The sequence below is a fragment of the Bidens hawaiensis genome, unplaced genomic scaffold, assembly GCF_021521415.1.
Source record: "Bidens hawaiensis isolate Kalapana, Puna unplaced genomic scaffold, B.hawaiensis_p1.1 tig00048242_1, whole genome shotgun sequence".
Taxonomy (NCBI): domain Eukaryota; kingdom Viridiplantae; phylum Streptophyta; class Magnoliopsida; order Asterales; family Asteraceae; genus Bidens; species Bidens hawaiensis.
Window position 1 is genome coordinate 31,133 of NW_027506067.1, and position 20,236 is coordinate 51,368.

General features: G+C 35.6%; 2 protein-coding genes across 2 annotated transcripts; both read right to left on the reverse strand.

Annotated features, from left to right (window-relative positions):
* Positions 1–474: 474 nt before the first annotated feature.
* Positions 475–4,013, reverse strand: LOC143616582 (pyrophosphate--fructose 6-phosphate 1-phosphotransferase subunit beta-like). Its single transcript, XM_077089379.1, has 16 exons — positions 3,757–4,013; positions 3,251–3,406; positions 3,033–3,154; positions 2,908–2,961; positions 2,697–2,803; positions 2,496–2,601; positions 2,341–2,404; positions 2,132–2,220; positions 1,912–2,043; positions 1,663–1,833; positions 1,461–1,576; positions 1,271–1,382; positions 1,100–1,184; positions 977–1,021; positions 829–897; positions 475–749 (listed from the first exon to the last, which is right to left on the reverse strand). The coding sequence occupies exons 1-16, from the start codon at positions 3,956–3,958 to the stop codon at positions 673–675; spliced, it is 1,707 nt and encodes a 568-aa protein (XP_076945494.1). The 5' UTR covers positions 3,959–4,013; the 3' UTR covers positions 475–672.
* A 12,631-nt stretch (positions 4,014–16,644) lies between these two features.
* On the reverse strand, positions 16,645–18,826 carry LOC143616581 (light-induced protein, chloroplastic-like). Its single transcript, XM_077089378.1, has 3 exons — positions 18,316–18,826; positions 17,059–17,254; positions 16,645–16,971 (listed from the first exon to the last, which is right to left on the reverse strand). The coding sequence occupies exons 1-3, from the start codon at positions 18,738–18,740 to the stop codon at positions 16,660–16,662; spliced, it is 933 nt and encodes a 310-aa protein (XP_076945493.1). The 5' UTR covers positions 18,741–18,826; the 3' UTR covers positions 16,645–16,659.
* Positions 18,827–20,236: the final 1,410 nt, after the last annotated feature.

Consider the following 20,236-nt stretch of genomic DNA (forward strand, 5'->3'; position numbering starts at 1 on the left):
ATGATGATTCTTTCACCATTTGGGCGTTAATTTACCAACTAAAATAACACCTGTTTCCACCCAAGATCCAACCATTACAGTTCCATTTTGTCTAAATTTCGGAATAAATGGACTTCTAAATGCGAGGAATTTCATTGGTAAAAACTCACAGTTTGGACTCCACACTCCAAACCGTTTCCGACGTGCCCAGAGGCCAGAGGCGAATCCGTTCACAGTCCGTAGGACCAACACCATTCGAAGGTGGGCGGCCCACCCCGCCTAGAACAGTTATGTTTGACTGGGCTTACACATTCGCTCACTTACGCTGTCCCCCCTCAGCTAGCCCCCGGCCTTTTGCTCTTCTAACGTAAGCTCCAAGGCTTCACACCAAGTCTTCACTGACATAATATGCATGCTTAAGTAACTAACACACCGTACAAATCTCAAATAGACCATTGAATTTATTCATATATGGGCTTAAAAGGTGGTAAAAAATAACAGAAATCAAAACCCTTTTATTAATCCAAACAGTTTTGAAACAAGATCAAGCATCATTACCATTGCCACCATCTTGGGCTTGATATTCTTAAACCTAAACCAAAAACATAACCAGAAAATTCAATATTATTCAAATTCATACCAAAACACTCGAATTCGGTCCAACATCATGACTAAACAACTTTCTGGGGGTGCCTAGACTTGAACTCCAAGCTCCAACAGCAAAGTATGGTTAGAGATATCGGCCACTGGTCCGGTAAACTGAATAGGACCTGAAAAAAAAATATTTAAAAAATAAGAATTACAACTGGTAAATATTTCATGAAACTTATAATTAAAAGTATTACATACCAGGACTAATATATCTGTTCTGAAGGGCCCACTCTTCTCTCTTTGATGCAAATTTCTTGAATGGTGCCCCTACAATTATTATAAAAGAAAATGTTTATGAAAAATGCTTACATTAAAAGAATAGATATAATAAGTTTAAGAAACTCACCATCAAGTTCAACCATTGCCTTCTTTATCACCGGCTTAAATTTTCCTGTCAAAAACATACAACATATTGAAATCTATATAAATAATTATATAAAAAAACACAAAATGTGAATATTTGTTTTACCGTGTCTCCTCTCAACGTCCATTAACGAAGTCAATGGAGTTCCACCAACTGTCCATTCTGCAACCGGTGCAGCTAAATTCCCGACCTTCATGTACATAACAAGAAAGTTAGTACTAAAATATTCAATTCAAAAATATTATTATTTAAATAATATAACTTAAAGATACAGACTGATGATATTAATCCAGTTTTTCCACTCTGAAGTAGAGCTCCAGCACCATATCCCAACGCATAACAGTATGAAGAATCAAAGTTTGAAGGCAAACCACATCTTCCTTCATATCTAAAACATTAAATAACATCCCAAATTAAACAATCATCATAAATTATTTAATATAAATAAATAAACAAAAAAAACTACCCGAAGAAGTGAGACTGCCCTTTGAATTGTTGTGTATATTGACCCACTTGCTTCCTCTGTTCTAATTCAGCTTCAACCATTTGAATAAGCATTTTCTCGGTTTCTATTTTGGCAACCTAAATGTAAATCTGAATGTTAATATTCCAAATACCCAAAATAATAAAACAAAATAAACTTAGAAGTTATAAACAGTTATAATAACCTGGACATTTCCATGAGGATCTCTTTCAAGCAACAACTGATCTTGAATTGCTGAAGGAAGCAACTCAAAAAGCTGCAAAGATTGAGGAACAAGTTTCTGTTTCCAAACACCACTCTCGTCAACGGTTTCATGAGCCAGAATTTCATTTAATTCAGAAATTAGCTGTTGCACCTGCAAATCCACACAAAAATAACAATTACAAAAGAATATTGATATACAAAAAAAAAGATATATATTTAATTACAATACCTCGGGAATGAAATCAATAAGTCCTTCAGGTATCAATATCACACCATAATTATAACCGAGATCTGCTCGCTTACAAATTACATCTGCTATGTAGTCTGTAACCTTTTTCAGTGTTAGTTTCTTGGAGGCAACCTGCAGTTAGTTATATATAAATAGATAATCATATTTATTACTTTTAATTATATAAAATTATATAGTGTAAGTGCACGAGTGTCGGTACCTCTTCTCCAATAAGAGTGATGTTTGGATGAGTTTGTAAAGCGCATTCCAATGTAATGTGGGAAGCAGCGCGCCCCATGAGCCGTACAACTGCATAAAACCTTTTAATTATCAACCTGACTTGGAACTAAAAGTATTCGTCAAAGCCAAAGGTTGACCAAAGTTAAACAAAATCTAATTTAAGTGAACGTAAAAGGCCAATAAGCTTACAGTGATAATATTTTCCTGTTGAACGAGCATCTATCATAACATTTCCAATCTGTTCAGCATAGATCTGCAAATGTCATAAATAAAAACAACTATGCCATTAGAATTTGTAAATCAAATAAACGATTATATAAAATTAATGATAGCAAATAAACCACCTTGCAAGCAGTGTCAAAGCCAAAACTTGTAGGAACTTCTTTACATTTCAAGTCTCCATCAATGGTCTTTGGGCACCCAATGACCCGGGTCTTCAAATTCTTACTCCTGTAGTGTAGGATATATATATACATCAAAATTCTAGACACAGAGAAGACAAAATAATTCACAAGTGCCAAAATTAACTATGATAAATAATTCACCTAAAGTATTCAGCAAGAAGACACGCATTTGTGTTAGAATCGTCTCCACCAATAACGACAAGCCCATCCAGATCAAGCCTGGTTGCTGTGTCTTCAGCTTGCTTAAACTAGAACCCAATGAACAATAATATAAAATTAAATCTCATTCATAAATATCCATAAATCATATATCGGCAACAACGTAAATATAAAAAATATATATATATAAAACCTGTTCTGGAGTCTCAATCTTATCTCTCCCACTACAGATCATATCGAATCCACCCTGAAGTAATGATTTAAGAGAAAGTTAGCAAATTGCATGAAAAAACGGTAATATAAAACAAATACATGTACCTGGTTTCTGTAAGGATAAATATACTCTGGAGTTAAAACCACATACTTTCCCTTCATGATCCCAGCCGGACCACCATTAAACCCGTATAAAGTGCTTCCTTTGCAGCGTTCTTGCAAGTAATCTACAACAGGGAAAGAAAAGGTTATTAAATATTAAGAGTTTACATATATGTTTATGTTTAATAAAGTGTTTTAATTTTAAAAGAGAGAATCCTAACCAAACATCCCAGATATAACATTGTGTCCTCCCGGAGCTTGTCCTCCAGATAACACCACTCCAATCTTCAAAGCTGAACCTGGTTCATCTGATTCACTCGGCTGCAACAACGCAGACGGCTGTCCAAACAGTGACGGAAAAAGCTTTGCAATCTCATCTACAGAAGTTAAATCCACAAAATAGCATTAAAATACTTGTTTTCTAACAAAAGGGAACACAATCTTAGCACCGTACAAACTTATTTTTCAGATTCCTAGAGCTAGTTCCATAAAAATAAAAAGAAAGCAACAATCCCTGTTTGACCTAGGGATGAAATTAAAAGTTTCTCAATCATAATATTAACCACTTAATAACATCTACGGTTGTTGATCCATCTCATAAACTAAAACACAAGCGCTTATTACTTTACTGTTCAATCTTCAATTCCTCAAATATATATGAAATCAGCGTGTAGATCTAAACCTAATTACAAAGTATAAACAGACGAACTAACTTCAATAATAATACCTGGATTTCCAGCAGCAGAACTAGTAGGACCATCGAGGACTCTAAAGGGCTTCTGGAAGACAGCCGGCAGAGCAAGCGGATGATCGAGACGGCTGTTCTGGACTTCACTGTAGACCGAAGATACACGGCTAGTAGCCGGCGGCTTCACGGCGGCGGCTGATGCTGCGTCAGCGCCGTTTGAAACCAAAGAAGGAGGAGCCATTGAATTGAATAGAAATAGATCGGAAAGAAAGAGAGTAAATCGGCGGTGTGCTTGTTTATGGTGGTTGTTGGGGTTTATATATATATATATATAAAATAATAAAATATATAAAGAGGTTGGAGTTGGTGGAGATGGAAAGAAAGAAAGAAAGAAAGAAAGGGTTAAAGGGTAATTATGTATTGGGAGAATTGGAGTCTCCGCCTCGAAAAACATGGTCCAACAACAAGCCGTCGTAACCTAGATTATTATTATTATTATTATTATTATTATTATTATTATTATTATTTACTGATTGATGATGGTTTTTGATTTTTAATATATTGGACCTTCCCTTCCAAATGAAACCAGAATGAATACCTGTTGACTCTATTCTGTTAGATGACAATAAATCATGGCCGTACTTGAGGCATGGCAGGGTAGTCGACGACCACAGGCCCGACACCCCGTTAGGTTCGAATTTTTTTTTCAAAAAGAAATTATATGTATTTTTATCAAAAACATGTGTATAATCAATTTTTCAATACAATTACATAACCACTAGCTTGGTCTAACGGTAAAGGGGTATGACATCTAACCAAAAGGTTGTGGGTTCTAGTTTTATTTGAGACAATTTTAAGCTTATTTTTATACAAAAGTTCTTTACACAACTTAAATCATAATCAAATAAGTTCATTTATAATTAAATTGTTTAAACCCAACAAAATGTTTCTTTTACTTAGGGCCCAAAAAAAAGTTCGCCTTTGGCCCAAAAAAATTTTCGTCTTTTCGGAGCCGGCCCTTATTGACATGGATCTACAACTTGTAGCCTCAAGCTAAGTACAGGGCTGTTTAGTCGAGCCGGCTAATTTTATTTCCTTCCAGTTCTTTTCCATTTATAAACAAACCGGCACTCACTTTTTACTATTCATTTCAATCTAATTCTTTCCAATTATTTCATTTCTTTTTCTCCCTTAATTGAAACTCAAAAACAGAAAGAAATTATATATTGATATTACAGGAATAATATTGCAATATAAAATATTTCATTGTATATGGTAATTATTTTTTAGTATATATCTTCAAAATAGAAGATATATATATATATATATATATATATATATATATATATATATATATATATATATATATATATATATATAGTATGAAACCATTCTATGATTTGAAAATTATTTACATGGTATCACTAAAACGCTAACAACAAAACTTCATACCCATAACTCTTAAAATGGAATGTGCTTGGTATGCTTCTTGTTTCAAACTTTTCAAGATCCATTGCAAAGTTTGAATGACCTAGATCCATTGCAAACTCTTAAAATGTCATTGGCCAACTTATAGATAACCCTTAAAATGTCATGTAATAGCATGCCTCAATGAACAACAACAGCTTTTCCGAAATGAGTGACTATCAATTCCAAGTATTCCAAGTTATCAACATTGAAAAAAGGAAAATAAAGAAATGTCATGTAGGTATGATAACTTGTTAAATAAGTAAAATGCACATAATTAGCACATCAATATAAACTTGAGTGACCTAATCGAGACGAAAAAAGTTTGAATGACCTATTAGAATACTACTGAAACTTTGTTTTTATCTCCGTAAAGTTTTGCAATTAAAAAATAGTTTAGGTAGTATTATTTCTACGGTCCATCGGATAATTAATAACGAAATTTCCCGGCTCTAGATTCGCACACTATATTATTTCTATTTCCTCGGAAAATTCAAGTTGAAGTATTCATAAGGACTATGTCTGATATGTAGTGATTTAAGAAAAAATTAGCAACTTATTTGGAAATCAATGGTGTTGATCCATCCCATAAAGTGAAAACGAAGAACAAGCAAGCGTTTGTTAACTCGTTGTTCGACCAGTGATCAAAATCAGAACAAAAATATCAAATCCCTATAGATCTAGCATTTGTCGGTTCTATGTAGACGAAAGAACGATCTGAATTGGATTTCAAATTAAACGAACTTGTTCAAAACTCAAACAAAACCATAAATCTTTCATTTTAGAAGAATGAGCAATTTCATAGAATAGTAACCAAGTTTCAAAAGTGTTCCAATTAGGTCACTCAACTTTAAAAAGTGTTCCAATTAGGTCACCCAACTTTCATAATTTATTAAATTAAAGGTTTTAACATGTTTTTTTAACGTTTTTATTTTTTTTGTTTCACATAGGAAATCTTTTTATCTTTTTTTGATGTTGACGTTGAGTGGTGACGTGGATTTTATTTTTTATTTTTGAATTTTAATATAATTAAGTTTTTCAATTTTTTAAAAATATAACTACATATATTGCAAATTCCGACCCCCACATCTTATCCTCCATTTCTTTCTTAAAAGCTTCTGCTACTCTGCCAAACACCTAAATATTTAAAAGCTACAGCTAACAGCTTCTAGCTTTCAGCCTTCAGCTTCCAGCTAACAGCTACCAGCTAATTTTGCCAAACATACCCAAAGTAATCGAAACAAACCCAGCTTCATTTAAGCCCGCGAATAATAAGCCTTAGTTAATAAAATAGCCCGCATGCACATTAACATACATAATTTATTCATAGGCACAGCTTCATATAGAGATGTACAAAACCGGTTTCTAGGGAAAAATAGTTCGGGTTCTGAGCTGGTTAGGTTTGGTCAACTCACTGTCAAAATCAGTTTGACCCAAACCAGATTAGTTCGGTTTATATACCAGTTAATTGTTAAAAACAGGTTTGAGGCAAAAGAGAAAAATAATTTTTTTCCCAAATCGGGTCGATTTTAAAACCGGTTTGGTTTTTCAATGTTCGAACCACTATATGAATCACCGAATTGGGTCGGTTTGGAAACCAGTTTGGCTCAAATTGGTTTTAGGTTTGTACTAAGTCGTCTAAACCGGTTGGTACAAGGCTGTTTTTTTAAGCATTCGCCCAACAACTCCACTTTCTACTTTTATAATAAAAGCATCAGCTTGTCCCTAAGAATTCGTGGGTCCTTGGGGCCTATGTTGAAGTGAATTGATACAAACTGATAATAAAACACGATATCTATAAAAGTAATCGGTTCATATTTCATTGAATCTTAAGAACCAGATTAAAGAAGGGGATGAGAAAGTAGAATCCTATAATAGAGAGAATGGAGATGGGAAAGATGGGAAATCAGACGTTCACACGTTCAAGTTCATTCTTGCCTACGTTCTCTTCTACTCGTGCTTATAAAATGCTTCTATCAATTTTCCTTGTTGGGCTTTTACTAACATTTGAATTGGGCTTGCTTGGCTGGATCCGTTGTGGTCTCATAGATGTGAACTGGGCTTGGACCGACAACGTTCATAACATATGTGAACGGAAAAACAGGCCTCAAACTTATATGTATATACAAAAGTCAGTAATAAGACGATAAATGGGCTAAAACTAAATATGTTATTCTTTTGCTATTTTTTAGCTGGGTTTTAAATTTATTTATGTTGTAAGGTGGCGTTTGGTACGCATGAATGAGAGACGGAATGGAATAAATCATTATGATGGAATGAAAAAAATGTGTTTGGTTGGTCAATGGAATGTAATCACTTGTTACCATGTTCATTTCATTCACTCCAAAACACCTCAAATTCATTCCATCCACCCCCTTATTTTTTTCATTCCATCCCTTTTTCACTCTATATCACATCAACCACCCTCCCATCACTATTACCCATTATCCTCTCACCACCCACCAGCCACCATCGCCTTCGCCGCCGGCCACCACCACCACCCACCTCCGCTGCCACAACCAACGACCCACCACCACCTACCATCATCGTCCACCGCCACCACCGACCACCCCTGCCATTGTCGCCCACCACTGCCACCACCAATCATCGCTACCAGCCATCACCACCGCCCGCCACTTACTATTGCCACCGCCACCACCACCCATTATCACCACCACCAATCGCTCTCACCCATCGCCACCACCACCGCCGCCCACCACCCACCACCACCATTATTGCTCGCCGCCCACCACCACTCACTACCAGTTTTATTTTTTCCGGCTTTTTCTAGCTTGCCTAAAAAATAAAAATTAATAATTCATGTCATTCCCACATGGTAACCAAATATGTCATTGTAATTGTAATGATCAATTCCATTACCCCGTCCATTCCATTACCTCTCTCATTTCATTCCATCGCCTATTCTATTACCTCATACCAAACAGACCTAGAGTTTCCGTTTTAATTTATTGTCTTAGTTATTTAAACTGCTAAATTTAGTATTCAAGTTAATTAAATTTAATATTTCAAAAGATTATTTTAGTTGAATATGCTAAAAGTTAGAGAAAAGAAAATTTTTAATGGGCTACTCTCATTGTAAGGCCCCGAACCCGGTGACCCTACTTTAGCGTCGGATTTACTCATAAACACAGTTCTTCAAATCAGAGTTTATTAAAACTTTTCGCGGAATATAAAACATCAATCATTTGTTACAAAACATTAAATCTTTTCTTTGATACCATAACACAAAACTTTATATTTAAAACATCTTTACTTCTTTCTTCAGATGCCAGCCGTCCAATCCATGCCATGTGTCATCATCATGCTGACTCTATAATCAGCTCACCTGCGTGCATACTAAAAGTCAGCTACGCTGAGTGAGTTCTAGTTAATCGAACGCCATACAATACATACACATACATACATATCCGTAGATACATATTCATACTTCACTAGTTACCCTTCTGTTCTACATACATACTTGCTACCATACATACATACATATCTACAATCACTAACCTCAGTCTACCGAGAGTACGTTCATAGTTCACCGTCTATACCTGTACTCAAGGTCGTGAACACGTACAAGGTTCGCAGTCCTTACCTATGTTCACCATTTATGGTACGTACAAGGATCGCGGTCCTTCCCTATACCATAGTACATCCACAACACGTACAAGGTTCGCAGTCCTTCCCTATGTTGCAACCTAATTCATAGCACGTACGAGGTTCGCAGTCCTCCCCTATGCTACAAAATCAACACGTATAAGGTTCACAGTCCTTTCCTATGCTGAAATACATCCACAACATGTACAAGGTTCGCAGTCCTTCCCTATGTTGCAACCTAATTCATAGCACGTACGAGGTTCGCAGTCCTCCCCTATGCTACAAAATCAGCACGTATAAGGTTCACAGTCCTTTCCTATGCTGAAATACATCCACAACACGTACAAGTTTCGCAGTCCTTCCCTATGTTGCAACCTAATTCATAGCACGTACGAGGTTCGCAATCCTCCCCTATGCTACAAAATCAGCACGTATAAGGTTCACAGTCCTTTCCTATGCTGAAATACATCCACAACACGTACAAGGTTCGCAGTCCTTCCCTATGTTGCAACCTAATTCATAGCACGTACGAGGTTCGCAGTCCTCCCCTATGCTACAAATACAGCACGTATAAGGTTCACAGTCCTTTCCTATGCTGACGCCTATCTACATTACGTATAAGGTTCGCAGTCCTTATCTACATTTACATATATCATCTACTTCACGTATAAGGCTCGCAGTCCTTAACTACGCCATCACCAGCCGAGTCTATGTCCGACAGAAGCTAGAGGGATTTGCCATCCTAACTTACTATGTCGAACGTAGAACTCACATGCCATTCGTGTACCTATATACACATACTTACATTATAACATAAGAACACTCTAGGCATTCTTTACCTCATTCATTTAACAACCATACCCCTTGTCATTACGTGCAATATCCGAAGATCATTCACGCCCCGACAAGTATTCATTTGAAATATTCATACATCTTCGATATATAATATTCGTACCTTTATTTTTAACCTGACAGTACGCGCAATATCCGAAGATCGTTCGCGTACCGACAAACAATCATTCATATCTATCACACATATCACATATGACATACACTTATCACTTAGGATAAATGTATTAACAACACATCGAGTATGCACACAGCCCCGAAAACATAACAAGGAATGGGGCTAGAAACTCACCTGAATTCTGCTTCTTTTTCTGATAGCTGTAAATCCCTTCTCTAACTGAGCTCGGCTGACTGTACAAGTTACACGTATCAATACTCGTCTGATCTAATCTGGTGGCCTAGTATTAGCTTACTTTAACTTATCGCTTTATAATTTATTTTCTAGCCAAACTTGGCTTTAGGCGAAGTTAACCCTCGACCGAACTTAGCTCTAGGCGAAGTTAACCTTAGGCGAACTTAGCTGTAGGCGAAGTTACCAGCTAGGCGAACTTAGCTTTACAGCGAAGTTGCCATCAGGCGAACTTGGCTTCAGGCGAAGTTATCATCAGGCGAACTTGGCCTCAGGCGAAGTTACCAGTTAGGCGAACTTAACTTTACAACGAAGTTGCCATCAGGCGAACTTAGCTTGCAGGCGAAGTTCATCAGGCGAACTTAGCTTGCAGGCGAAGTTCATCGCGTTGAAGGCGAAGTTGCCCAGATGAAGGCGAAGTTACCCAAACAGCCGCTGTTCGGTTTCTTTTCAGCATTTTGAGCGATTTTAACACCCTTGCTATGGTTCAATATCACCCACTACGCTTCCCGACCATTTTTGGTCGCTTATACACTAAAAAGCTTGGATCTTTAAACCTCAAAGATCAAGAATCATACCTTTTTGGGCTTGTTTGGATCTCGTTTACTTGCTTATCACCATATCACCACTAATCGCTCTCTCTCTCTCACTCGGGTCTGTCGGATCTGCCCGGATCTGCCTTCGGTCCGGCGGCGGTATGTGTGTGGTGTGTGTGTGTTAGGGAGTTTGGTGAAAATGAAGATATTTTGGGATTTTGGGGGTATTTATATCCCTGAAATCCCATTCTCATTTAACCCATCTCAATTAATCCAAATCCATAATCAACGTCCATTACCCGACACTAGCCCGACCCATACCAACTCCTATTCTTTTATTTATTTCCTGATAACTCGAGTAAATTTCGGGATGTTACACTCATGCTTTTGTGTGGTCTTGTAAAGTGTGTAGTGGATGAAGCCTCTATAAGAACGTTATACGTCATGTGACGTCACGTCATTATAGAGGCGTTATATTAAAAAAATAAATGTTTTGAATGGAGCCACAAATCATTACCTCATTATTTTTTTCTTCATTTTTTAATAAAAATAAAATAAAAAAATTTCATAAAATAAAACAAATAAATAAAATACGTTAAAATTAACACACCACATTTAATTTAAAAAAATAACACACACACATATGCAACACTATAAACAAAAACCCTTTTCATCTAACACCTCCTTCCCCAAACACAAACTCTTTTCACCATTTATAACAACTCCTTCCCGGCTCAAGCCCAACAACCCCACTGAATCCATTTTCTCAATCAACATCATACCTTCAATTTTTCCATTTTCTCAATTAACAGTAGGTATTTACCTTTTCTATATCTGAGAAGTCAAGTCAACCCATCAATCACTCTTCATTTCTTCCCCCTCTTCTAGCGTTGTGTGGGAAGCCCCCCCCCCCCCCTTCCATGACGCCCATAACTCCCTGTGGGGTCGTGTTCCCGGCGCTATGAGGCTCCATAATAGGGATGGGGTCTTATGAGTGGCAGGGTGGGTGGGTGTCACACCTTGACCAAAGGCGGCGGAACATGCCGAGGTGTAACGATTGCCCATAAGCGCATGGCACTAATTAAAGCAACAATATTTAACAAACTCATTTCATTTCACAACATCGAAAATGTCACATAACAATATTCAAAAGATAGTCAATACAAAATATAACAGAATATAACAAATCAAATATTGTTCCTTTTTGCTAAAAACTTAAAGCTCTTGACATTCGTTTTCTTCACAAGCATCGAATCAACCGAGATGCAAACCTGTAACATTTCATAAAATAAAAATAAAGTTTGTCAACACAAAGGTTGGTGAGCAATTCATAAGTTTGAGCAACAATAATATATAGTAAGAAAAGCCACAAAACTAGTATACGAAACAATAAATAAGAGCTATAAACTTGGATAAAATAGTTATCGCTAACAAGTTAGCGACACCCAACTAAAAGGGAATGCCAAATAGTTTAGGATTTTATAGTTATCGTTAATTGCATTACGTTAACGACACATTTCCATGAGGGGTTCCCAAATGGTCTAGGATTTATAGTTCCACCATTCAAAAGCGATAAACACATAGGCAAATAAGCATAGAACACCAAATCGAGCAATTATTCAAGTAAAGTATACAAAACATTTGTAGTTTAAGACCCAAGTATAAAACATTTAGTTTAGATAAGATGAAATGTCACCCCCAAAACAAAAGATAGAAAACTGGGGATGAATGTACGCACGTTCAAGTAATAAACTTGAAAAGTTGGTAATTTGAAGATTTGCCGGAACGACGAGTTTAACGTATGAAGCCTAAATAAAAGAAAGTCTTGCATTTAGAAAGGTTGTCTTGAAGCTCCTTAAATAAAATAATTGTTGCAAAAAAGTAAACAATTAAAGTTCAAGGTTTAAAATGTAACCTTAATATTTACTTAGCCTATGTTAAGTAATAAGGTGAGAAAAATGCTAAATGCAAGTTCCTTTGGGACAAAGATACTAAAACGGGTCTTTAACGAGTGTTCGGGTTGTTGGTTCGGGTTTTGATAATTGGTCAAACCCAAAGTCATCTTTCCAAAATAATGACTGTTATGAGATAATTCAATAAAACTTTATAAGATTTAACCAAGTATGTAGATCTATTGTTTTAGAACTAACAACGTACGTTAAGCGAGTATTCGGTTTTGTCGGTCCAAACTATGTTATGAGATCAAGTTGGATCCAACATTTCCAAGTATTTAAGAAAATAATTAAAATCATTTTGTAAACTATTTTTAGAGAAATATACATGTCTTGATAGCTAAAAACACACTTATGTGTCTTAAGCGAGTAAAAATCGGATTGGTTCGTTTTCCATCTCACAATATGTTCCTTGATGGTTTCCACATGCCCAAATATCATAGATCTTGTATAATAATTTTTAAATGAAAAATATTTAAGTTTACAACTAAAAAGTTAACAACAAGTCTTTTAAGCAAAAGTTTCGATTTGGTTCGGTTTCCATCTCCCAACGAGTTCATAGATGGATTCCACATGCTTAATATCAAAGAACTTGTAAAAAATGATTTTTGAAACTCGAATATAACATTAAACATGTTTAAACAACTATTTTAACAAAACTAGTAAGCAAAAGTTCGGTTCACGGTTTGGACTATTTACAGTTAAACCGAGGTTAGTCTCTACAAACCCCCACCATGGAACTTCATAAATATGACAAAAAAAACTAAAAAGAGTAGAAGTTAGTCATGGTTAGTATGTGCAAACAAGTTATGTGTGTGTATATATATCAAGAACACGAAGTCCTCCATGAAACCTTGCCTTACGAGGTCCGAAACTTAACCAACCGGAGTCGGAGAAGTAACTACCAAAGGTAACAAGGGGTGTGTATTATATATATGTTGTACCACCATATTCAAGTGTTAGTAATGTTAGATGAACAAGTTAGAATGAAAGACTATGGTTAGTTTGACTTGAGAAGTCAAACCTTCAAGAATACATAAGAAATAACAACCTTGAATCTATGGAGTTTTGAGAGAGAATTTGGAGTAAGAGCAAGTGTAAAAATGAAGGAGATGGGTGTGTATATATAGGGTAAGAGTCAAGGCTTCTTTACAAGGTTCCTTTTATGTTTATATGAAAATAGGTTGGTTAAACAAACAAGCAAAGCACAAAACAACAACAAAAAACGAATATGTGCAGCAGGGGGGTGTAGGCGCCGCGCGGCCTCCCTATTCCTTCTGGTCACGCGGTGCGGCGTGTCTGGGGGGGGGGAGGGCTGGCTCAGCTCGTCTTGTTATGGTTCGTTTCGCGTCCGGAAGTTCGTTTTTTGATGTATTTTAGTCGTTTTAAAGCCGTTTTTGAATTCGTAAAAGGGGTTTTTCAAATTAAACAAATGGGAACAATTTGGTAACATAAAAATCCAATATTTTATATATCATGAGTTTCGGTTTACAAAACGGGTCAATTTACAACATAAAACAATGCATAAACTAATACAAGCAATGCCCGAAATTGACAAATGTCACAGTGGGAGAGCTCTACAAGTTCACGTTTTTTTTAATTTAAAACACATAGATGGGTCATGGGATTGCTAACCATTTACATATTTCTCCATTAAAGATTATTAATCATACAATTCCTTAAATAAAAAAATCAATTATATATTTTTCTAACACACACAAATATATTATACTAGTTTGACATACGTGTGATACACAGGTAACTAATGAAAAATACAATTTAAAAAAATATAATCGATATATAATAATTAATAAATTTATTAAACAACTGTTAATACACAGTTGTTGTTCAATAATCTTTACAACAATTTTAAAATAAACAATACATTTTTATTTTTCGAAAGGTTTTCAGTTTTTAACACAAATTAAATAAACGGAAAAAAAGAAAATACCCTTCAAATTTTATCAAGGCACTTTCTTAGAAAAGCTATAAATAACAAATATTTTAGTCTGATTTGTAGCTTTGCTTAGAAAATGCTCCATCGAGCCTATCTTCGCCACATTCATTTATATGAGAAAACTGACATCACCTTTGTGTTCAGGGCGTCGAGTTTAATTGGGTGAGGTGGAGCGTGCGCTCGAAAGATGAAGTTGGAATGGCGGCGCCACCGTCGTTCGCCGTGAAACGCCATCACTAACTAAAAAGGATAAGAAACCAAACAATAAACAAAAAACCAGGTTCTCGGTGTATAATAATACTAAAAACTAACATTAGAGAAGGCATTCAGTCCCAAAATTAACACCGGAAAAAAATGGCAAAACCATCATGAAATCAACTATTTTCATCTCCAAATTATCTTCAATGATCCATCACCGACCAAATTATTATATATCCACCACCTTCATCTCCCATCCCGTTCAATCATGTCTTAGTACGAAACAGTGGCAAGGGAGTATTGTTGGTGTGGTACGTGTGCTGCTCAGCGCCAGTTATAATTCTGTCATAAAATAACTCTATACTTAAGACTATCATCTACTCTGGAAATTTAGGTAATTTAATTTGTAGATCATAATGTTCTGAGAATTAACCTTTGGATTATGTAGTTTGAAAGTGTATAGATTTCGTGGTCATGTGACATCAGTATAAAACTCTAATGTTTGGCTTTACAATTGTATGGATTTATAATTGTTTAAATTCCATGTCTGTATCTTGGAAAATTTATTCCATATGTTACCTGATTAGAAAACCAATTTATGAGAGATTTTCTTTTAGGTTGTTTTTGTATTTTGGGTTCGATTTAACTTGGTGTTGTAAGGTATTTTAGAATAGTAAGCACTCTTTAGCGGTTAACGTTTGACTAAACACCTGGACTTGGACTTGATGTTATTGTTGGATATAAAAATACGCTCAAAGTTATGTTAGTACACTGCGGTCTGCAGTTAAATCATGAACTTTTGCTATTAATCCGATTTCAGACTTCTTCTTGAATGCTTTTTGATCTTTAGCTTTTATGTTTCTTTAGCTTATTGGACATATAAACTATCACATCCTCTTTATCTTATCGTCTAACTCTACTCTATGTCTAACTATTGCGCAGGTCCTCAATACTAGTTTAGATAACATATTAGATAATTCAAATTATTATAGAAGATGACCTCATATTCATCCTTGTGGTTTTTTCTTCCTACCCAAAGGTAAAAACATGAATGCCCTAAAACTATGCCATGAAATGGAAAATTTTGCAAGGTCAATTGATCAATTCATGTGTCACAGTTCATTATTAAATTAAACTGTTTTGTAATAGATTTATTTTATAATGAAATTTATAAGTTCACGGATTATTTTTTAAGTTAGGTGATCGGGTTAGACCTATTGGACCCCTGAGATTCATTGATATGTGATGGGTTTATGGAGTTACAATTGGGGTTTTATTATATTTGGTAATATCTTGACTAGTAAGTTAAGTTAGTCTATATAAACCAAGTTATAGTTAGACATTATAGATTGTAGTGTGTGATGCAACCAAGTTAGGGTTTATCTAGAGATACATCACTTATTTAGGGTTTATCTAGAGATACACCACTTATTTCTACAACACCAAAATGCTTTTAAATCTTGAGACTTAGACTTAAAACGTAAGGTATAAAGCTTTTGCGAGTATCTTTATTTTAAGTCTTCAAACCAGTTAGTCGGTTACGCATATTCTTAACCACTTATTATTTTAAGCAACGCTAAACCTTCATAAACCGTCACATTAAATTCCAAATTTTTTTAAACAATAACCCAAAAAAAAACAAACAAACCAAACCAAAAAAACACCCCCACCACTTATATCCATAACACCAAACCTCTACAAGCCCATTAAAAATATAAAAATTATATATATAACATGCGGCTTGAGAGACTGTTGCCTAAATGGTGAACTCCGATGGCGCACGGTTCTTGAGGAGCAAACCCCAGAATGGACGAGGCCTTGTGAGCGCTCTTATATTACATATATCCTGAATCAACCCATTTTGAAGTATACGTAAGAATTATCACTTCTATATCAACATAAAATACAACTTTTCACTCATTCAATATCACACTAGTATGCTTCAAAGTTCAATCCAAGTCACAATCGGCTTAAACGTTCTTACATATGATAGAGAGATTATAACATTCATCACAACATCAAATTGATTCAAGATGAAAGAAGCGATGAACCTTCCTTAAACAAAACAAACACTTTCCCGCCATCTCCCCTAGAGATCCTAACATCTTCATCCAAGTAAGTTGTTAGCAACCACGATTCGACATCTTCAGAGATGGGGAACTTCAATGGTGGTTGGCTCGAGATGGTCTTTGCAACTTGTGATGCTGTGTCCTCAACCGACGTGATCAACCCTTTAAAAGGCGTAAGATCTATCTCATGTCCCAAAATTTCAATAGTTTCGGGTATTTCAATCGAGTGTGTCAATTGTGGTGTTCCAATTATCCCTTCATCAAATTTTATCTAAATAAAAAAGATACAAACGATTAAAACCCGCCTTTTATTACTTATTTAGGGATTTTACCCCTTCATTTATGTTGTGTGGTGTACCTGTACGCGCTTAGGACTTCGGATTTCAAACGTTGCGTTTGTACTGATCGCGGTTGTGGACCCCGGTCCAGCAAAAACGACACTGTTTTGAACAGTGAATTTTTCGGAGTCTATAGTTTGTGATATCTCTTGTACCTTTACTGGATGCAATGTTCCACTTGATAGCAAAGGGTATAAACCAACAAAGGATGTATAGCTGCAAAACAATACTCACGTGCCATCACGTGATGTTGCGAATTGAGCATAACTATTTAATATCTATCCATTTTTCCAAATGGGTTACTATTTTCAAGTCAAAATAAACATATGGTTTCATTGATTATGATTTTGGTTCACTTGAAATGAAATGATTTGGTGGAAGTAGCCGTGTGGCCCTTTTCATTGTTAAATATGGTGGTCCAGTTTTTATTATTGTACTGTTTCAAGTACCAAACATAAACCAAAACACGTTAAAGACGGTTACCTAACGTCGATTAGGCCAAACGACAAACATAATGCCCAAGAGGGCGCTATAGTACAATGATCAAATAACAATACATGAAGGTCCGAGATCAAAATATCATTCGGTTATACGCAGGGAATTAAATATCATTACTTTCTTATAGATAAAGATCCTAAATTATCGTCACTAGTTTAGTTGAAGTGAATTTTAAAAGCTATACCGCACACCCATGTTGAAAAGTTATGAACCATGGGTGATTCTACCACTTCAAGTGCCAAACTTATATATAGTTTTTATTATTAATGTTGGTTATTACAGTTTTCACTCTTAAATTATTATCCGTGGAATAGGTAAAGTAAATCTTAAAAAAAAGTAATCGTTGGGTTTGTGGAGGCTTGGGATTCAGTTTGAGCCAGATTATATGCATACGTGTTATTTGGTTTATATAAATTGAACAACAGATCCGGCCCTATATCTCTTTATCAGGAACCGTTTATGTTATATTTTTGATTTTGTTGCAACCCTAGTAAGTTTCTGTTTAAACACATATACACTATATGCTCATCACGAGAGCATAGGGCACTAATAAAATATCTTGGTTGCATATCATGAACGTAGATTAACTTAGATCGAGTCACGTAAATTCTTGTTTTGCAGGCTTTTTTTATTTTAAAATTTTTAGTTTATATCCAAGCGTAGCAGTTATTTGGTTATATAGAAAAGTTGTTGTTCCACGAATGGATAAATTAAGCCTAAAATGAGTATTTATATCATAACTAAGCAATAATATTAAACCCAATGAAAACTATACTTACGCCAGAATCCATTTGCCATTAAGAAGAGTTAGAGCCTTCGTGGGTTCAGGAGTCGGGTTCAACACCTCCAGCTGCGTGATGAGCTCAAGAATCTCGGCCCTGGTTTCGCTCGTGGCGGTCAATCCAAGGTTCGTCCCGCTAAACGCATCAACCAACTGTTTCTTCAACGAACCAACGTCCGTGGGCTCTTCCCCGACCACCACCGCGTTGCTTTCCGGGGCAAAACCATCATCAACCCCAGCCCGCAAATTAGTCAAACCAACTTTCTTCTTCCTCACTCCTCCAGTGAAACAAGCCTTCGAGTTTGCGGGAAATCTGATCAAGTTGGCGGGTAACATAGATGTTTTGGAGCTCGGTTTTGATACCGCAGACGTTAACGACACGAAATTGGTAGGAAATTGGCTGATCATAGAAACTCCGGGCATGTTTACGTATACTAGTTTGTGTAGGATGTTAAATATTGAGTAAGGACTGTTTGGAAGCAAACGAGTTATACAATATATATCCTACATGCACGAGGGATTTTTTTTAAAGAAAATAAATATTAACACGTTTAATGTATATATTAAAATAATAGAAAGAAAAAACAATCACTTTTCTTATTGAATTTACTATGTTTAGCTAATGAGGATAACACATATCATTTTCATTAATAAAAAACAGCATCATATTTGTCTTTGAGTTATATTTTTTATCTTTTACAAAAAGCTCTTCAACCACGATTTTGAAAAACAACAAATCAAACTGGTTGAATTGGCTGGATTGACAAGACCGACCAAAACAGTTTAGTTTGGACATTTTGAACAAGTCTTCATTATATCAAGACCGTTAGTGTTATTTAACCTTTTAAAACAATAAATATAGTTCATGAATTTATTTTGTGTACGCATTATTGTCTTAAAAAATATGATAAAAATAATAGTAATAAGCTGAGTGGATTTCAAGTTGCAAACCGTTAAGCCTGCCTTGTTGAAATATATATAAACCCATTTAACACGTTTTAATACATTTTACAAAATATAACATGATTTGGGAAATTATATAAATCCAGTTGACTAAACGAGAAGGTCAAAACATGTAAAATGGTTTTGAAATTTTTTTTTATTGAACGACCAACAAAAGTATATATATATATATATATATATATATATTAATAAACTAGCAAGAAGCTAGAACACCAATACACATTGAGAAAAAACAATATTACACATCAAACATACACCAATCCTTTCATGTAAGCCCCTTCAATTTTCCTCTATTCTTAACCCATAAAAATCCCATAACCTTTATTTCCTCAATCAGGCTTGACAAAGAAACTTGAATCCCCCTATGAACAACATCGTTTCTTTTTTTCTACAAACACCAAGTCGCAACCAAACAAACCGCTTGGATCACCTTTGCTTTCTTGCGCGAAAGCATGGAGAATTTATGTATCTCCAACAGGTCGCGAAAACTAAACAAAAATAAAGTAGGCACCTTACACCATTGAGAAATGACACACCACATGGATTGTGCAAGGCTGCATGAAACAAAAATGTGCTCAACCGACTCCTCAACTTCCCCACAAATCGGACACAACTTTGAGCGAACCGGGATATTCCTTTTACTTATCTCAATAAATGTTGGTAACCGCCCCAAGTGCGCTCGCCACGCGACAAAATAAGTAATTAATAACCCTTTTGTTGGCCAAGAGCCCGAGTAAGGAGGATTGGAGGAACTCATTGCGATGACGTGGAGGCCCGTGCTCAGTCCCAGTAGGGCCATTCACTAAATTTGGGCCATGTCCCCCCTTCAGTCAGAAGTATATTTGTCCGATATGGAAAAATGGTCAATGACATTTATTTACCATTTTACTTTTATATATTATGTTTGTTTTTTCTTTTTATGTATAATTTAATTTAATTTAGAATCCTTTGGTCTC

Excerpts from the sequence above, each read along its gene's own strand:
- LOC143616582 (XM_077089379.1), bottom strand. The coding sequence starts at position 3,958 with ATGGCTCCTCCTTCTTTGGTTTCAAACGGCGCTGACGCAGCATCAGCC. Across the intron at positions 2,044-2,131 it reads TCACTCTTATTGGAGAAGAG|GTTGCCTCCAAGAAACTAAC; the intron begins GTACCGACACTC and ends AACTAACTGCAG. Across the intron at positions 1,834-1,911 it reads TTATTGATTTCATTCCCGAG|GTGCAACAGCTAATTTCTGA; the intron begins GTATTGTAATTA and ends GTGGATTTGCAG.
- LOC143616581 (XM_077089378.1), bottom strand. The coding sequence starts at position 18,740 with ATGCCCGGAGTTTCTATGATCAGCCAATTTCCTACCAATTTCGTGTCG. Across the intron at positions 17,255-18,315 it reads AATGGCAAATGGATTCTGGC|CTATACATCCTTTGTTGGTT; the intron begins GTAAGTATAGTT and ends ATTGTTTTGCAG. Across the intron at positions 16,972-17,058 it reads GAAGTCCTAAGCGCGTACAG|ATAAAATTTGATGAAGGGAT; the intron begins GTACACCACACA and ends TTTTTTATTTAG.